Genomic DNA, 20,226 nt, shown 5'->3' with positions numbered 1-20,226 from the left:
GCTAATACTTGGTTAATATTCAGGTCACGAGATGTAAGCGGAGTATTGCTGGCTGTTTGGAGATTTTTTTAGAGGGTTTTATGGGTGAAATAGTGTATTCCCATTAGCTGCATTGTTAGCCACCTGCTGTATTTTACAGAAAGTTTTCAGTCCCATTTTAATGGCACAATTACTGGGTTTTAAATATAGATGATTTTACTACTCAGTGACCTAGTGGCTAGAGTGTCCGCCCTGAGATCGGTAAGTTGTCAGTTCAAACCCCGGCCGAGTCATACCAACGACTATAAAAATGGGACCCATTACCTCCCTGCTTGGCACTGAGCATCAAGGGTTGGAATTGGGGGTTAAATCACCAAAAATGATTACCGGGCACCGTCACCAAAAAAAAGTTAAAGTACCAATGATTGTCACACCCACACACTAGGTGTGGCGAAATTATTCTCTGTATTTGACCCATCACCCTTGATCACCCCCTGGGAGGTGATCAAGGTGATCATGGGTGAAATGCAGAGAATAACTTCGCCACATCTAGAGTGTGTGTGACAATCATTGGTACTTTAACTTTTTTTATTCTCTGAGATCAGGTGGAAATATTAATTACTTCTGAAGTTGATGGCAAAAACTCAATAAAAAGTATTATGGCTCTCAGTTTGACCACTGCAAGCAGGAATCGCAACAGTAAAAAAAGTTAATTATCATTTTAGAGCTATTACCTCACCCTAAAACACACAACTGCAGACAGTGTTTACTTTAAAAAAAAAAGACTTTGTCAGTAGACATTTGGAAATGAAATATTTTTGGACTGTGTAGCTGTCTGCTTGTAAGCATACATCTGACTTTACTTAGCGCTGTGAAGGAAAGCACGCCTGCTAGTAAGCGCTGTGAAGGAAAACACGCCTGCTAGTAAAAGTGTGAGGCGACTGCCTACCATCCCCTCAGGCACCGTTATATGCACAAACAAGTTTTTTTTGTTTTTGTTTTTTTAAATAGCTTTTCTTACCACATACTTGCCCCTACCCGAGTTACACACTGCTGCACATTTAATAAGAGCATACTTGTTAAGTGTCAAAAACAGGATGCATGTAAAGCTATGATGGCATATCATCACACTATGTTGACTTACAGCTAAAAATGCACATTTGCAGCAACAAAGCCTATGCTTCTTTGTCCCATATCTTTGACTCTGTTGACAGGAAATATACAAAGCAAGGGGTGTGCTTTGTGTAAGAGTGTTATGTGCCTGGGCAGACAATATGATTGGGTGTTTCCTCAGACAATGTTTTGCAGCCGAACAGAAGTCAAGGTTGCGTTATGTTACATAATGAGTGTTTTGGACAAAAAAAAACACATCTTTTTTTGTATCGTCAGCAGTTATTTTGGTTTGACTTAACTTTTGAGCAGCAGACTAAACACCAGTGATTTCCCCCCCAAGGAGCTTTGAAAATACTTCTGCATTTGCAGTGTTTACAAACATAAACTTTATGATTCTGTCCACTAAGGGTCAGCATTTGACATCTTTTTCCAAGTGAAATTATTTAATGCATTAATGTATATGGTGCACAATATTTATGCACACGTTAAAGTCGACAATGCTCGCAATGGCGTTAATGGAGAGTGTGCCTGGTGCGCATGCACCAGCTGACGTACCACATGGCGTCATCGACATACAGGATAAACACGGTGGTTTATGGATTAAATGTCGTGCAAATATGTTATGGATGTTTATGAGGGGCGTTACTTGCCTCCTGTAAAAAAGTGTGCGGTTTTAAAGTCACCTTTCCACCCCCCCCTTCCTCGCTGCCACTCTCCTCCCCTCCCCTCCCCTCCCTCCTCCTCCTCCTCCTGGGTGATGATTTGCGAGGAAGATGCGCGCTCTCAGAGATTTCCGCCGACATTCGCCCTCGCTCGGCCGCATCGACGCGCTGTTGTGACGCGCCGCCGCCGCCACCGGAGCGCCTCGGCTCCTGCCGCCGCGGGACCCACAGGTGCTTCGCGCGCCTTCCAGCTGTTTCGACGAGCCGCCCCCCTCCCCCACCTCCGCTCCAGTTCGCCCACCAAACGAGCTCCTCCAGCCCGAGCGAGACCGAGGCAGATGCCCGTCGCACTGCTGTCACCCCGGCTTCTACTATGGTGGAGTTCCCATCCCTGAGCCCTTACTGGCCGCTGCTCCGCTTCCTGGTGCCTCTGGCGATCACCAATGTTGCCATCGACCTCGGCGAGCAGGTAACTCTCTCTCTCCGTGTGCCCCCCCTCCCCCGGTAGGCGTTTAGGTTCGGGCAGGAAGCTGCTTGCTCGCGGCGGCTATTGCTAACGATGACTCGCATCCTCCACTCCTCACACAAAATGACAACATTTCGACGGTGTAGCCTTAGCTAGCTTAGCTTAGGTGTGTTTGGAGAAGATGCGTGTGTCATCACCACCTGCCTTGCTAAATCAGTGTTGCTGTGATCAGGCGGCAGGAAGCACAAGGAGATGTTGGGATTAAGCTTATGTAACTGTTAACCTATAAATAGCCTTGCTTCTGTAAAGGGAAAGGGCAGCTGGAGTGAAGGTGGACTTAAGACTCTCTAACCGGTTCTTTTTATTATTGCACGCCGGGACTTGACTCCCTCTCATCTGGTTGGTCCTCCAGGCCCTCAACAGGGGCATCGCCACGGTCAAGGAGGATGCGGTGGAGATGCTGGCCAGCTACGGCCTGGCCTACTCGCTCATGAAGTTCTTCACGGGCCCGATGAGCGACTTCAAGAATGTGGGCTTGGTGTTTGTGAACAGCAAGCGCGACCGCAGGAAGGCCGTGTTGTGCATGGCGGCGGCGGGGACCATAGCGTTCATTCTGCATATCCTGATAGGTGCGTGCCAATCCTCAGCCCACTTCCTGTCAGTGCGATGTGTTCTTGGTGACTCGTACGACTCACGTGATGTGTTTTCATGCAGCCTACACAGACCTGGGCTACTACATCGTTAATAAGCTCCACCATGTGGATGAGTCTGTGGGCCACAAGACCCGGAAAGCGTTTTTCTACTTGGCAGCGTTCCCTCTCCTGGATGCGATGGTGAGCCTTCTGGTCCTAATGTTCGACCGGTGTTGAAAAATGACCCCGGGCAAATCTTCTTCCTGTAGGCGTGGATTCACGCCGGCATCCTCCTCAAGCACAAGTACAGCGTCATCGTGGGCTCAGCCTCCGTCTCCGACGTCGTGGCCCAGGTACCGTAACCCCACGCCCTCCACCTTAACTTTTCGGTACTCTAATGTTGAGGAATTAACTACAGTTTTGGGGCATTTAAGGGGGGTGGGGCTCGAGAGTGTAGTTTGTTTATTGATGGGTAAACAAAAAATAAACACTGAAGATTATTTCCTTTGTTCAAGGCTGGGCAGTGATTATCAAACTGGTGGTATGCCAAATAATTAATAAATATTCAACCATACAGTGTCACTGTTCAAACTGTGATGTAATGTTACAGTGGCCAAAATGTTAAATATACTTGTTAAATAAAATATCTGCCTTGTTTTTAATGAATATTTAGGCCTACTACACTACTGTGTTTTACTGTTGGTCATTAGGGTGGTACTTTGAGAGCCAAGCGTTCTAAGAAATAGTACTTGGTGAAAAGAAAAGTTTGAGAACCAGTGCGCCCTCTACGGTTGTCAAATGGTAGTGATGTTCTTGTGCCACTGCGCCTTGTTTCTACCAAGTTTAGTAGGATACTTAAAGGTGTGGCAGTATATTTGATAAGAGTATTATATTATATTTTCTTTGCTCCAAGGCTCCCCCTGCTGATGTGAAGTGGACCTTTGTACAATTTGGCAGGGTTGTAAAAAAAAAAAAAAAAAAAAAAAAAAAAAAAGCCTAAAATAACTACTTAGTGGGTGTGTGCCCAAGGGAGGCGTGGCTAGACAGTAGAGTGTGCTGATTGGTCAATAGAAAAATGACTTATTTAATGCTGCTAATAAGTGAAGTTGCAAAACTATGTATAAACTTTAGATTGATGATTCAAGATGGCAGCCATAACAATCTGAAGACTTCATAAGTGTGGCTGTAAGGATGTTACTGCCTCCCCCGGACTTTTGCGCCTTGTTTCGACAAAGCGGTGCAATTTGGTACCACTTTTTGGGACGCAAGACACAAAAATGGGGAAAAAAACCTAAGATTGTACGAATGAGGAAAAAAAAGTGCCATGATATAATCTTGCATAGCATACACACACATTAAGGAATGTGGAAATCTTACTGGATCACACGGATTGATGGTGGTTCTCTTCTCGCAGATCGTGTTCGTGGCCATTCTCCTCCACAGCAACCTGGAGTGTGTAGAGCCTCTCCTCATCCCCATCCTCTCCCTCTACATGGGCGCCTTGGTCCGCTTCAGCATTGTGGGCCTGGGTTACTACTGCAATATCCACGACGCCATTCCCGACTCCAGCGGACTGGATGTTGGCGTGAGTGCCACGAGAGCTCTGCGCCAGAGGAAAAACAAAGAGAAGCTGATTAGCGAGATGTTGTTGCTCCTGTGCAGGGCGACGCCACCATCAAGAAGATGCTGAGCTTCTGGTGGCCGCTGGCCCTCATCCTTGCCACACAACGCATCAGCCGGCCCATCGTCAATCTCTTTGTGTCCCGAGACCTCAAGGGTACCACTAAGGCCACAGAGGTGGGGCTACTTTTTCAATGATAAGAGTGGTAGATATAGGGATGATTTATTCTATAAACACAAGACATGGCAACAAAACTGGTAGCTAACTCCCTCCGGAGTTTTCTGCTGTGCACGCTTCCACAAAGCTATTTCCCGGAGAGACCTAGAAACAAGTGACAACACATTCCTACCTGCGCTACCTCGTGTGTGTGTTACAATAACAAGCCAACACACCTGAACCTCTCATATCTGCAAAAATATTTTTAAAGAGTCTGGGTGTATCTGCTTCAATGACATATTTGCTGTGGTTCCAGGCTGTGGCTGTGCTCACAGCGACATACCCAGTGGGTCACATGCCCTACGGCTGGTTAACTGAACTGAGGGCAGTGTATCCTGCGTTTGACAAGGTAAACGGCACGCACGCACACAAACACACAAATCATTGTAAAACCCTTTGTTGATTTGTTGTTTTGTTAACACGCTCATCATTCCCACAGAACAACCCCAGCAACAAGATAAACGCTGGCAGTCCCGTCACCAAGTCGCACATTAAAAAGTTTACATTCTGCTGTCTGGCCCTGTCGCTAACGGTAAGGCTCGTTCACATGTTTATGAAACAAGACAACATAACCTCCTTGGTGCAGTTACAGTAGTAAGTAACATTCCACTTTGGCGTAGTGAAGTGTAGTGTTTCAGTATTCATTTCCATCTCGGATTGTTTACGTTCTCGCTTGACTGAGGTGGTGTCAGTTTCTCTTGATTTAGCAATGTAGCCTTCACCTTCCAAGTGACAATGCTACAGAGAAGAAGCATGGATATACTTTAGAGTAGTCAGTGTACAGCTTGTAAAGCAGTATAGATGTATTATCCACTGAAAATAATAGCTGGCAACACAAGTGAGTACACTGCACAAATTGTGTCCCTTGTGTGAAGTACCAAGCACTGCCTTAATCCTTTTAGGCATGGACTTTCACCAATTTCGCCCTTCCATGTTGACATCAATGGTGGAGCGGGTTGGTTTTCAGACACATTATTCGTTCATCCCCTTGAGCAGGGGTATCAAACTCAAATACAGAGTGGGACAAAATTTAAAACTGAACAAAGCCGCGGGCCAAGGTTTAACAAATTAACCTTTTAATAGGGACCCAAACAAGTTTTGCATTGAATATTGAACAACCAAGGCTTATATAACTTTTATAGTGACATGCAAAATCGAGTTTCAAATAATAATAATAATTAAAAAATATCAATGGCATATCAAATACAATTTAAATAAAAATTGGATGCCTCTTTTCTATTTGCAGCCTTCTGAGGTAAATATCAACATTAACTTTTAAACCAACCATTCAGGACTTTAAACTGCTCAGTTTGCAACACACTGATCTAATCTGATGTGCCCAAGCCAGACACCTGGCATTTTTTCTTGGATGCTAGTTCATTAATGTCAGGGCTCAGGCTTTGAGCTGAGGCAACCTTCATTATAGAACGAAGGTGTTCATCAGTCATTATATCTCGTAGTCCACCCGGACCACAGTCTTGGGGGCGTGCCTTAAAAGGCACTGCCTTTAACGTCCTCTACGAGCTGTCGTCACGTCCGCTTTTCATCCATTCTAACAACGTGCCGGCCCAGTCACAAGATATGTGCGGCTTCTGTACGCACACACATGTGAATGCAACGCATACTTGATCAACAGCGATACAGGTTACACTGAGGGTGGCCGTATAAACAACTTTAACAATAAATATGTGCCACACTGTGAATCCACACCAAACAAGAATGACAAACACATTTCGAGAGAACATCCGCACCGTAACACAACAGAAACACAACAGAACAAATACCCAGAATCCCATGCAGCCCTAACTCTTCCGGGCTGCAATATACAACCCCCCCCCCCCCCCCGTGCGTCGGTTGAGGTGGGCGGGGTTTGGTGGTAGCGGGGGTGTATATTGCAGCCCGGAAGAGTTAGGGCTGCAAGGTGTTCTGGGTATTTGTTATGTTGTGTTTATGTTCTGTTACGGTGCGGATGTTCTCCCGATATGTGTTTGTCATTCTTGTTTGGTGTGGGTTCACAGTGTGGCGTATATTTCTAACAGTGTTAAAGTTGTTTATCCGGCCACCCTCAGTGTAACCTGTATCGCTGTTGATCAAGTATGCATTGCATTCACTTGTGTGTGCGTGCAGAAGCCGCACATATTATGTGACTGGGTCAGCACTCGTTGGACTGGGTGAAAAGCAGACGTGACGATTTTCGGGAGGGGCACTGAAATTTGGGAGTCTCCCGGGAGGGTTGGCAAGTATGACAATTAGAGAATTTTAGCCCGCGGGCCAGACTTTGACACCCATGCCCTTGAGGATGCCCCACAGGTACTCCTGGTTCTAGGTTCCTTCTTCAGTGTGATCATCTTGCAGGTGTTTCAGAGACCTTTTTTACTTTCACGTTTTGGCGGTCAGCCGCAGTCTTCCTAAAAAGTGTCACGTGACCACTGTCAGCTGTATTTCCTAGGCGTGGCGAAGTCGATAGACCTGACAGATTAGATCCACTTGGGTGGCCAAGTCCCCCCCTACATCATCAGGTTTGTCGGGTTGGCCACGCCGAGGGAGTACAGCTGACGTGAGACTTTGGAGGAAGACTGCAGATGACAGTCAAAACATGTCAGGGTACAAACATTATCTGATGTACTTGGAAAAAAAAAAAGTGTCTGAATATTACAAACTAAAATACAGACTTAATAAGGAAAAATCGTCCCAGTACATGTTGGAATTCATGTTTTCTTTAATGAACCACAGGTCAACAGCTTTCATGCAGCCACAGACCATGACATGACATCGTTCACTTGTGTTGCCAGTGAATTTGACAATAATGGCTGTTTGATGCAATAAATAAATCTGAAGCTACAAGCTGTACACAGACTACTCCTAAGTGTATCGTAGTTTACTGTCTACAATATTGCCCCTTGAGAATACACCTCTAGCTAAATATGAGAGTTGTGTACTTACTTACGTGAGATACTGTACAGCCAGCATGCAGGACAAAACCTGCATGTGATCCAACACTTGTGGAATAGTGCTGCATGTCAAAAGCGTTCCAGTACTGGTGCAACCGGTCCGCAGCAATGAAGCAAAATAGAGTGAGGCATATGGAACAAGGTCGAAGGGCAACTTCTGCATTTCAAACATGTAAAGTTGGGAGGCCGACTGTGTCACGTGGCCCCACTGCATGTGCCCTTCCCATGCTTGTGGTGTCAGGTTGCACCAAGTCCAAAAAGAAAAAAAGAGGGGGCTCAATATTTTGGCATTTAGAAAAAAGTTAAAGAGGAACTGCACTTTTGGGGAAAAAAGGGGAAAAAAAGCCTATTATGCACAATCTCAATGTCAGACAAGAACACATGTTTTTTTCTTTTTTTTATGCATTCTAATTTGTACTATACAGAAAGTATGAGGGGGCTAACAATGCAGCTAATGGGAGTACTCTTCCAGTCATAGAGCCCTCTAAAAACATCCAAAAACCACCAACATTACTCCATTTACATCTTGTGACCTAAATATTAACAAGTATTAGCGATATTGTTATTATAAGCGCTAACGCAGAGAAACTACTTTTAGTGGCAAATTGAACTCAGAAAGCTAACTAGTATGCTCAGCAGCGACAGTGTTGACATACTGGGGTGATGAGCTGCTGCATCGCCTCTGAGCTGGTGAAAGTTCATTCTAGATTAGAAATCCAGCGCTCAAATTTTACCGCAGCATTTGCCGCGACCGCCCTCGTCATTTGCCGTAATGCCCAAAAAATTTACCAACATTTGCGGCAAGAACATGCCGTGACCGGCCTTGACTTTTAACTTGTTAATGTACAAGGGATATAATGGTTTAATGATATAAACGGTATAATGATAATTTGCGATAATTCCCGACGGTTAGTAATACCGTTTAATTTTTTAATGACCGAAAAACAATCATTTATTAATGCATTTTCAGCAACACGAAGTTGGGTGCATGCGCACTGGCGTCGTTTGGCTCATGGCGGGCCAACGACACCGACTTTGCTGCGGAGATTTTCCCTCGGATTAAACGGAGCCAAGCGCTTGGTTTAACGTCATTTTTCCTCGCTTCCCGCCGTGTGTTTAAGAGCTCACTGCTGTGTTTAGATGGAGACAGGTGTGGACAATATTGTCCCCACACAAAGTATACAGCGAATGAGAAAACTATTTGATGTTGTGCAGCAGGTGATGTGTCGCGAATGTTGTCACAACTTGTTTATATAGTCTTTACTTTATAAACAAGTTATAACTGCAAACTGTATCAGTGTTCAAATAACATCAATACTAGCTATAATGTTTTGTCATCTCATCGAATTGAACGCAGGCGGTGAAGATTGTTTATTCGATGTGAGAGGGATCACTCCGGGTTTTTTTTGTTGGCCAAACTGTTGTACTTAGTGTATGCGTGTACACGGCTCAAACAGAGACTTGTCATGAAGTCACGATTGTGCGCTGTCAGTTCAACAACACTGCCTTGCTGCCTTTAAACACACTATCAGAGGATTTACTGCGTGTTTATACATAAACATGCTGCTATTTTCACTCAACATGAATAAAAAAGACACATCAAAAAGGGCTTTGCGACACTCCCGCTATGACAGTCAGTTGTTTTGGATACGATCGCTGTCGGACCTCCACCTGATGGGACAACTTTGACAAGAAATACTTTTTGCTCTGTCATAAGAAAGGTGCATCATTATCTTATGTTTTAGTCCTTATTTAACGACAAATCATGAAGTTAACTTAAGTGTCTTGCTTCCATTTTTGTCGATGGAGACGAGCATGCGTGTAAAAAGAGACCAAGCAGTTAAAAAAACATGGTCCTCCTTGTAGTGTGTTCTAATGTTAAAGACAATGTACACTTCATTGCACATGTACCATATCACTATATTCATGATTAAATGCTTTATAAATACACGAGAGTTTTGGAGCGGCGCACGCATGTCTGTGCGCTTTCTACAGGCACTCAAACATGCGAAAGGGGTTCCTTGGCTCGTTAGTGCATGCTAATTTTAGAAATAATGTACACTTCACTACACATGCAATATATCACTGTGGACGTCTTCTTAACCCCGGGGTTCTTTTGGACCAACAGTATCACGAAACACCCCTCTGATGCGGAGTTACAATAGTCGTTTTATTCTTTTTTCCTTTATAGAGTCTCTGTTGCTTTGTAGCAGTCTTTTTGTTCATTGCTCTCTAGGTGCTTTTCAGTTGTCTCTGGCAGGGTTGGGGGCGGGGGTTTGGTGGTAGCGGGAGTGTATAATGTAGCCCGGAAGAGTTAGGGATGCATGGGATTCTGGGTATTTGTTCTGTTGTGTTTATGTTGTGTTACGGTGCGGATGTTCTCCCGAAATGTGTTTGTCATTCTTGTTTGGTGTGGGTTCACAGTGTGGCACATATTAGTAAGAGTGTTAAAGTTGTTTATACGGCCACCCTCAGTGAGACCTGTATGGCTGTTGGCCAAGTATGCCTTGCAGTCACTCATGTGTGTCTGCAGAAGCCTCATATAACATGTGACTGGGCTGGCACGCTGTATGTACAGGTTGTAGAGGGCGCTAAAGGCAGTGCCATCACGGCACGCCCCTATTATTGTTGTTTGGGTGAAAATCAGCAGACATTGAGAGAATAGTTGCCCTGAAATTCGGGAGTCTCCCGGAAAGGCTGCAAGCGCCATTCATATAAAACTTGCGGGCCGCACTAACATTACATTTTCATATTAAGGTGCGGGCCACGTGTCTGACACCCATGGTTTATACATAGCACAAAGCAAAAAAAAAACTTTGTATTCAGTGTTATTTCATTTTAAATTTCAAAAGAGTTTTGTGGCTCCCATTGTTTTCTTTAATTTGTGAAACGGGTCAAAATGGCTCTTTGAGTGGTAAAGGTTGCCGACCCTTGGTCTAGTATATCAAAATAAACATAATAGAGGTGTAATGCCACCAAGTCAGCTGTTGCTTTTTTAGGCTTCGGATTGGACAAAATGTGCATGACAGCAGGTGTATGCGATCATTTTAAACTCAAATATGCGTTTTTGAAACTCTTCGTCTTCATGTGGACATGGCCTTAGTGTTTCACTAAAGCTTAAATCTGTTTAGCACACAGCTTCTAACGCTTGTAGCGCATCCTCCTTATAGTCACGCTCAAAAGCATAACGTACTGGATCATCATCATCATTTGTCAAAAAGTAGTCTTTGATAGCTCTCAAGTCTATTATGATTAGTAGTTTTGTTGAAAGGAAAATCGAACGTTGTGATACGTCTGTCAAATTAATATACCGCTGTATGCTTACGTAATCACATGTTATTATGAATGTGCATAGTAACATGTAATTACTACATTACATATATACTTACAGCTTGTATATAAAACGTTTTTGGATGTTTTTTAGTTCATTTACAGGCAGAAAAAAAGATTCCCATTGGCTCCATTGTTAGCTGACTTGCTTAGGTTTATTTCCGAGTTAAAATGCACAAAAAATAATACTTATCATACTTAAAGATTGTGAATGATAGGCAAAAAAAAAAAAAAAAGTGCAGGTCTCCTTTAAGAAGCTGTTTGTCCCACAAGAATCACATAAAACGCATCTCACATTCCAAAGCCACAGGCATGCAGGTGAAAATAATAAGCACCACCTCTCCAAAACAAAAACAAAAAGTGCTTGCATCACTAAATGAGGAAAAAAAAGTCTCGCACTCATCATGTTTACACTAGCTTTATGAGCAAAGCCAATGAGAAGCCCTTATTTTAGTATGTGTGCGCGCTGACAGCACCCATGCCAGAACTTGTTGAAGTATGGAATGAGAAAAAGCGTCTGAGTACCTGCTTCACCATGCCAAAATATTGGTGCCTAACATGAGGTTGTGCAGCAACATCACATTTTCCCTGTGCACACAATTTTTTGTATGATTTTATTAATTGCATGCACAAACGTATTGTAATAGTTTGTGAAACTTGAGGGGCGTGTTTGAGATGTGCATCTAAATACGAATTTATGGCCCTTGCTTTGTGCAGCAGGAACAGGAAAGGGTGTTCCCCACACTTAGGCGCATACAAGGAAATACAGAAATTGGGTGTGTCCCAATACTCTAGTCTACCTCCCGCAAGGATTCATGTTGTTTCATGGCTTCAAAAGAGCACAAAGACTTCAAAGCCTGCTAGGATAATAAACTAATTAATTGCAAAGGGCCGCGGCCAGCGTGTCTATTGTGGCAATGCAAAAACATTAATTAGCTTTTTGTTGTGTGTTTGTGTGTGTAGCTTTGCTTTGTAATGTTCTGGAGCCCTCACGTGTCCGAGAAGATCCTGGTGGACATCATCGGGGTGGACTACCCTTTCGCCTTGTTGTGTGTGGTACCGCTACGGATTTTCTCCTTTTTCCCCCTTCCAGGTAAAGACACAAACAGTTTAGTTTCACAAAAGGAGCCGGTGTGATGATGTGTGTCTGTGTGCGTGTAGTGACAGTTCGAGCCCACCTGACCGGCTGGCTCATGACTCTGAAGAAGACCTTTGTGTTGGCCCCGAGCTCAGTGCTCCGCATCATCGTCCTCATCACCAGCCTGGTCGTGCTGCCGTACATGGGGTAAGGCCCCCCCCGCCATCCTTTTCCCTTTCCCATGCGGGGTCACACAGTTCACCGTGAGTCATGGTAATTGTCGGCTGTTGCAGGGTTCACGGGGCCACGCTCGGGGTAGGGTCCCTCCTGGCCGGCTTCATTGGGGAGTCCACAATGGTTGCCATAGCAGCCTGCTATGTTTACCGACAACAGGTGAGGACAGATGCTAGCATCCCGCTGAAAGCGCTTTTAGCATAAAAGGACCATTCATAGGCTATAAAACAACACATTCTTTTGTCCGCAGCTGCACAATTTGGTCAGGTTGTTGTTCAGTATGTTTTCATTTGTTAAAACGTGAAATACATTTTGGTAATTAATATATTAAGATATATCATCTGCAGAACCATACATCTGTATTCTCAGATGTCCCACAATATTGGAAGTGTGACATTTTATATTTACATAGATTAAGATGTTTTTTGTGTGTCTATGGCTAATCTTAATTTTGTTTCGCAAGTACAGTAGAACCTTCATTTACGAACCTCTCTTTTGCGAACTTTTCAATTGAGCCCAAAATGCCTTTGTGTGCAAACCATGTCTTCATTTAGTCAATCATTTTGTGTCAGGCCTGCAAGCAAAAAGCAGGGCGCAGCATTGTTGGGGAGGCAGATCCTCCACTTTACTTGCTGCACTCCTGGTCACTTCTCAGCGCTTCAGTGTGTTTTTTTCACTTTTGACAAGTTGTGTCCATTTTGCCAACTCTATGAGTCCCAAAAAGACAACAGACCAAAGTAGAAAGGATGAGGTCATTGCTGTAGTTAAAAAAAACCCCAAAAAAAACAGACTATTTGCGATGGGTACATGGTGCTCAAGTATGGAAGAATCATCGAAGCAGGCTTCGTACTATAGCAAGTTGTAATTGTGATGAGACAGGACTTTTCTGTAAAACAAATTTGCCAAAGCAGACTTATTTCACAGCAGAGAAAGGAGCTCCTCTTGTTCAGCAGCGTGTCTTTCAAGTCACACATACGCACTTCCCGTTGTCCCTCTTTCTGTTGCTTCCTTCTAGTCAGCTCCTCCTTCACCGATGTTAATTTATAGTAAATTGATTCCACTTTTTAAAATGTTTATTATTGTAGCCATATGGTTTAAAGGTTCTTCTGTGTGTGCACGTGTTGGCAGAGCAGCTTGTTAATATATAGAAAGTTGATCCATCACTTCCTTGTTATGTTTGTTTGATATACAGTACTGTATAGCACTTTATATTGTGTTGAAAGTGTACAAACCTTCACTAAAATATGGACTTTTGGCAAGAATGGAACCCATTCTTCATATTTACATTATTTCTTACAGATAAATTTGCTTCACTATACAAACTTTTCAATTTACAAACCCTGTTCAAGAACATTCTAAGTTCATAAATCGAGGTTACACTGTAGATGGTTGATAACCCGAGGACCACCTGTTTTGCAAAAAAACGAGCATTCCCTGACATTCCGTCTTGTCGTCTTCACAGAGGAACAACGAGATGTCCAACGAGCTGGTGGTGGAGGGCGAGGACTCTGCCCCCATGAGCGAGGTGTGCTCTCGCTCTCAGATGGACGCCATCGAGGAGGTCCAGGAGGACGACGACGAGCGGCGGGAGTGAAGGCGTGGACGGTGAGGCAGACCTCCGCGAGTGTTACAGTGCGGGACGACGAGGGAGGAGCGCAAGGAGTCCGATTCTCCCGACTTTGTGACGCCACCCTTCCTCGGCACGGTGAACTTACATCACCATGACGACGCACACTGTAAACCAAGCCATGCACCTCCAAGTGTTGATCAAATCAATGTAAATACCGTCTGAGCATCATCACTTCAACCTTCCTTTGTGTTTACTGGTAAACAAGGGAATAAAAAAAACATGTGGGACGATTAGTTTTTTCTCTTCGCAGAGCAAGAAGGGAACATCTTGCGAGGCGGAGTCCTAAATATCTGAGTTGAATTCTAGAAATGTTGTGGGACTTGCTGGATTGTGCAATTGTGTTTTACATAAAGTGGTGTACAGATTATTGTTTTCTAAGGCAATGTGTATATTTGATTGCAAGGAGGGGTCGGGAATCCCTCATTATATCACAACGTATTCACTTCATACGGTCTGTTTAGCCAAACATCTTTCTGCTAGTGTTCAGACTGTCCCATGTGCTGTATATATTGTACAGACATTCTTATTTGGCAAATAAATTGCTTTATTATTAAGCCGCCTTCTGTTGCTTTTAAGCAACGATGGAAGGAGACGACGTAGAGAATTGTGCTTTCGTTTTATTCATTCAAACGCCATCAGCAAGAGGACAATCCCTGCCGCTGTTGACTTCTGAGACACGCCACATACATTCATTCTTGTGCATTTTTTTTTTCTAAGGCAACATGGAGGACCAAGCTGGCCTTGGCAACGAGATCCAGCGGCTGGTGGTCGAGACTGAGGCCAGCCCTTGTGGCAACATTGGCACGTGTTCCTCCTCAGTGGCTTGACTTGGCTTTAAAAAGGCAACGTGTTACACGTCCACTTTCACCCAACTTTGTCGCAAAAAAATATGGCGAGCACCTGATTCTTCTTTCGGCAGTCGTTCAATTAGACTTTAAGAATAAATTAATGAGATTACCCTCAACTTAAAAAAAGTGCCATGATTCCAGTGTGAAGGCCAAACACGTTAAGGTGGCACTGTTGGCAAAAACATGTACACACTTCTTCCATTTGACGGACCTGAGGTTTGGGTTTGCGTGACAGGACAGCGTCTCAGCTAGACTCCGCCTCCTCGGCTGTCTGGACAGCGTCCGCGACGGGCACGTTGTAGTGGCGGTCGTCTTCGGTGACGAGGCTCACGCAGGGCCACTCGCCCTTATGGTCGTCCGGGTAGTAGGTGACAAACTCCTCTGTGTCGACCATATAGAGCCTGTACACCTGGATGGTGCACCGCAAGGCGTAGCCCAGCAGGAACATCTCCACCTGGGTAAAAGTCATAAAGAAGATTTGTTAAAAGTGAGCAGAGAATAACAGTGGAAGAGAACCGCAACAAAATTAAATCAATTAAGTTGCATTGTAAACAAGAACAAAAACACGCACACTTAACTGTTATGAACCAACAGTCTCACACTAGATTTTAAAGTTAAAGTCCCAACGATAGTCACACACACACTAGGTGTGGTGAAATTTTCCTCTGCATTTGACCCATCCCCATGTTCATCCCCTGGGAGGTGAAGGAAGCAGTGAGCAGCTGCGGTGGCTGCGCTCGGAAATGTATTCACATATTTAATAGCTTATATTTAATTTGTAAATATATTTTACAAGTAGGTACCAGATAAAAATAATATGTAATTTGCGAAATCTTTTTTTTTTTTTTTTAAGTAATCATCAAATTAAACAAATCTATTAAACTGACTCGGCACATCCAATCATATAATTGTATATAATTCACAATATAATTCGATGAGATGGCGACTTGTCCAGGGTGTACGCCGCCTTCCGCCCGATTGTAGCTGAGATAGGCTCCAGCACCCCCCGCTACTCCGAAGGGAATAAGCGGTAGAAAATGGATGGATGGATTACACAATATTAAGCAACTACATGGAATTAAATCCATGGTTTCTTACCATGGTGTGTGTGGTCATGGTTTTTAAATTGGTGTATGTTATTTTTTTCAAATATCTTAGAATAGCATATAATTCAATAATCTGCCATTACCATCATGTGTACAACACCTGGAAAAAATGATGGAATCTTTGAGGATGTTCATTCAGTTATTTAATTTTGTAGAGACAAAAACAGATAGCAGACATGTCAAAACTTTAATCATCTCAAATTGCAACTTTCTTGCTTTAAGAAACACTAAAAGAAATAAAGATTATAAATTGTGGCAGTCAGTATCAGTTTTCATTTTTAGATCAAGCAGAGTGTAAAAAACTATGGAATCACTCAGTTCTCAAGAATAAATTATGGAATCATGAAAAACCAAACACTACAGCAAAACACGCTCAAAGTTCGATATAAAGAGGTCATTGGGGTCCATAAAATACTGATCCCGTTTTCCTGAGATCGCGTTTTATAGAAATACTTTTTTTTTTAACTTCATGCGGTTAGCTCGGCTGCCTAAATCTGCTTGGTGGATAGTGACCCGACGTGACGTGACGTGCCATTTGAAACGACTTTAGTTTTGTGTCATGTCCTTTATTGTTTCACAAAATTAGATAATTGAATAAAACCTGCAAGATTGGTCATTCCATCATTTTTTTAGGGGTTGTAGTTACAGACCTTGCAACATTTGGTGTATGCAATCCAGTAGATCTCCTTCCATGCACTTTTGTTTAGGGTCCATACTTGGCAGAGACTTCATTAATGTTTGGGGTTAAAGTCTTTGCTGTTGAAAGGCCTACTGAAACCCACTTGTAACGCAGGTGCCAAATTTATACCTTTTTGAATTTGACTGGTATGCTCTTGCTTACTAGTTACTCTTTGAGCGCTGTGCGTGCTTCCTGGTCACGTGACTGCCGCGGTCCAATTAGCTGGGCTTATAAGCCGGTAGCAGGAAGTGGCCAGCTGACAGATCGATTGTTTGCTCGAGAGCGGACTACCAGCGCCTGAGTTTTTTTTTCTCTCTCTCATTAAGCTGTTGGCCAGGCTTTTCTTGTTTTGATGGCGAGCTAAAGAAAGGAGCATCTAGTCCAAGGAGTATTCTTGGAGGATTCCAGCCAGAAACCCCACCACCTGTTCGGTTTGGGCGGGTAGGAGGCTCTCGAGCCGACCCTTTACATTTTTTTTTTTCCATCTTTAACCTGCAGTACACGAGCTGTACTGCCATCCTTTTTTTTCTAAGAACTCTAAGTCTGAACTGAGATTTATTCAGATCCAGAAATATTAATTAATGAAATTTGAATTGTATGTATGTATATAGTCACTGTTGTCCCGATTTATTTCATGTTGAATGGCCATTCAACTTATTGTATGTATATATCTGCTGTCCCTCACAAATTGTCTAATACACGGTGTCAAGCAAACTACAGTTTAAGCTCTGCCTTCTCTCTCCAAGTCGAAAACCCTAGTCTTCTGTTCTGAGCCCATAAAACCCCGTATATACAGTATTGCATTAAATTTGTAGTACGTATAGGTTACAAAATTAGTGGCGAGCTAGCCAGGAGAGAGAGCAGCTTAAGTTGTGTGTTTGTGTCTGTGTGTGGACAGAGAATAACTTTACAATGGACATAATTGAGAAACATGGCATAAATATACATAATGCAGTATTGATTGAGTGTGATACAAAGGCTGAAGAAAATGAAGAGGTCGTGGATTTTTTGTCTAAATACGGTTCGATTGGTCAGTGTGAGATTATTGATGATTGGGAATCTGAGTTTAGGCATAAATGGGTTGTTGAGTATAATTTTACTGATGCTATTAACGCGCTGCGTCACATTTTGCCTTACACTTTTGTGAGTCAAAATGGTAAAATTTATGAAATATCCGAATTGTCCGCTGTTTGCGCTACTCGCATAGAGAAACAGAAAACAAACGCATATTTATCTGATTTAAAAGAGTTAGCTAAGCTAACTGGTAAGGACTTTACGGAGGTCCTCAACGATGTGATGTTCCTGCTTGGTCACTCTGTTACGCAGCTTGGCCCAGTCCAAGCTAAAACTCTGCCAACTTCTGCTGCCCAAGCAACACAGTCAAATCCCACTGCCACTACCGAGAGTCAGGAATTGCTCTCCGATCACACTGAACATAAACCCCAATCCCAAACTAGAACCTCTCTCCCAAATATTGCTGCACCTACCTTGAACCCACCAGAAGTCCAACGTTATGTGGTTGAGCACATTGTTAAAAACGAAGACAGCGCGATGCTTCATCTCTCCAGCCAGCGTCTCAGAGTATTTTCTGGGAGGTTGCCCCGGCCTCAGAATGAAACCGATTATGAAACATGGCGTGTTACTGTGGATTTACTGTTAAATGATTCCTCTGTTTCCGATTTGCAGCGATCACGCAAAATCTTTGAGAGTCTTCTGCCTCCCGCTGCCGACATGGTCAAGCACTTGAAGCCTGAAACACGGCCTGCAGTCTATCTCCATATTCTGGATTCAGCGTACGGCACTGTGCAAGACGGAGATGAGCTTTATGCTAAATTTATGGACACGTTCCAAGACGCAAATGAAAAGGCATCATCATACCTTCAGCGGCTGCAAGTTGCTCTCAATTTAGCTGTCAAGAGAGGGGGAGTTCCATACGAGGAGACCAATAAACACCTACTCAACCAGTTTTGTAGAGGCTGTTGGGACAATGTCTTAATCTCCGAGCTCCAACTCAGGCAACGTAAGCAAAATCCGCCATCCTTCGCTGAACTATTGCTGCTATTGCGCACAGAAGAGGACCGAGAAGCAGCTAAGACCCTTCGCATGAAGCAGCATCTCGGCCCATCCAAGACAAGAGCCGCAACTCAAGCACAATACGCTTATGCTGGTGGGGAAGATCATGAAAGTACAACACTGGAAAAACTTACAAAGCAACTGGCAGATATACAGAGACAATTGACAGCTTTGATCGCCGCCCAATCAGGAAAAAAACAAGCTGTACCAGCGAAGACACCATCGACTGGTGCTGGTTCCCCACATGCCAAACCTGCTGCTCGACACTACGGTTCTGCACAGTCTGGACCAAGACCCGGTTATTGCTACCAATGTGGTGAAGAGGGGCATATTAAAGCAACATGTGACAGTCCCCCAAATCCTGCTCTGGTCTCATTCAAGAAAAGACAACAGGCAGAGAAGCTGCAGAGATGGAAGAAGTCAAGCACAGGTCATTCTTTAAACTGACCCCAGTTCCTGTTACGGGACGAATTGGAACTGCTTTGGATCAAAAATGTCCCAAGAATCTTACAACTGTTACCTGCACTGAGCTTACTCCTTCTTCTCCAATCACAAAAACATGTCTACCGAAAGGGTTGATTGGATCGAAATGTACAAGTGAAGTCCGCATCGCTGGTCAAGTGTGCTCCTGTTTACTTGATACTGGATCCCAAGTTACAACTGTTCCTGTGGCAGTTTATAATAAATATTTTTCTCAAGAACCTTTGAAGTCTCTCTCTGACCTTCTGCAAGTTGAAGGGGCAGCCGGCCAAACTGTACCCTACCTGGGCTACATTGAAATGATAATTACATTCCCCAAAGATTTTGTGGGTGCAGACACAGAAGTAGCAACACTAGCACTTGCGGTTCCGGATTCCCGTCCAGAGTTTCAATCACAAGTACTGATTGGTATGAATACCCTTGAGCCATTGTACGACCAATATGTGGAAAGAAATCAAGGCACTTTCCAGCCAGAGACACATGGATACAGAGCTGTCCTGCAACTGCTCCAACTGCGGCGCCAACAAACACAGTTGGGCAGCGAAGGTGTTGTGAGGGTTTCAAGTAAAGGATCAGTCACAATTCCCCCAGGACACACGGTTGTGGTTGAGGGCTCCATCCATGGCAACACTCCAACTGCAGGCTGTTGTGTACTCATTGAACATCCCTCATCTCCAGTGGCTGGTGGACTCTGTGTGACAAGTTGTCTCATTACCATTGCAAAGAATACCCCCCATAAAGTTCCCGTCATTCTCAAAAATGAGTCAGAGCAAGAAGTGTCCATTCCATCTCAGAGCACCATTGCAAATCTCGTCATGGCACCTCAAATCTTGTCACATCAAACTTCTCCCTCATCCGAACCCATTGCAAGTTCTTCGCACCATCTGCATTTCGATTTTGTTGACTCACCCATCCCAGAGGAATGGAGAGACAGGATTATAAGCAAACTGAAAGAAATACCGGAGGTCTTCTCTTGTCACGATCTGGATTTTGGAAGAACTGGACAAGTCAAACACCACATCAAACTGAATGACGAGACACCATTCAAGCAGCGCCCAAGGCCAATACATCCACAGGATATAGAGGCAGTTCGACAACATCTGCGAGATCTTCTAAAAACGGGAGTAA

General features: G+C 43.8%; 2 protein-coding genes across 5 annotated transcripts in view; one reads left to right on the top strand and one right to left on the bottom strand.

The window, feature by feature from the left end:
• The first annotated feature begins 1,850 nt into the window (after nucleotides 1-1,850).
• LOC133609590 (progressive ankylosis protein homolog) lies at nucleotides 1,851-14,139 on the top strand. Its single transcript, XM_061965319.2, has 12 exons — nucleotides 1,851-2,223; nucleotides 2,633-2,849; nucleotides 2,935-3,053; nucleotides 3,122-3,205; nucleotides 4,267-4,437; nucleotides 4,515-4,649; nucleotides 4,946-5,038; nucleotides 5,129-5,221; nucleotides 11,934-12,063; nucleotides 12,132-12,255; nucleotides 12,342-12,441; nucleotides 13,745-14,139. The coding sequence occupies exons 1-12, from the start codon at nucleotides 2,128-2,130 to the stop codon at nucleotides 13,874-13,876; spliced, it is 1,494 nt and encodes a 497-aa protein (XP_061821303.1). The 5' UTR covers nucleotides 1,851-2,127; the 3' UTR covers nucleotides 13,877-14,139.
• LOC133609588 (uncharacterized) overlaps nucleotides 14,038-20,226 on the bottom strand; it is a 31,675-nt gene continuing 25,486 nt past the window's right edge. For all 4 annotated transcript variants that reach the window (XM_061965316.2, XM_061965315.2, XM_061965318.2 and 1 more), the window contains one exon: nucleotides 14,038-15,214. In XM_061965316.2, the coding sequence (XP_061821300.1) occupies nucleotides 15,005-15,214 (210 nt within the window). In that variant the 3' untranslated portion in view covers nucleotides 14,038-15,004. The remainder of the gene's footprint in view (nucleotides 15,215-20,226) is intronic.

Source organism: Nerophis lumbriciformis, linkage group LG07, assembly GCF_033978685.3.
Source record: "Nerophis lumbriciformis linkage group LG07, RoL_Nlum_v2.1, whole genome shotgun sequence".
Classification (NCBI taxonomy): domain Eukaryota; kingdom Metazoa; phylum Chordata; class Actinopteri; order Syngnathiformes; family Syngnathidae; genus Nerophis; species Nerophis lumbriciformis.
Note: the sequence above shows the minus strand (reverse complement) of the source record. Positions and strands in the feature narration are given on the sequence as shown.

Coding starts and splice junctions, on each gene's coding strand:
- LOC133609590 (XM_061965319.2), top strand. CDS start 2,128: ATGGTGGAGTTCCCATCCCTGAGCCCTTACTGGCCGCTGCTCCGCTTC. Junction 2,850..2,934: donor CATTCTGCATATCCTGATAG/GTGCGTGCCAAT, acceptor GTTTTCATGCAG/CCTACACAGACCTGGGCTAC. Junction 12,442..13,744: donor GCTATGTTTACCGACAACAG/GTGAGGACAGAT, acceptor TCGTCTTCACAG/AGGAACAACGAGATGTCCAA.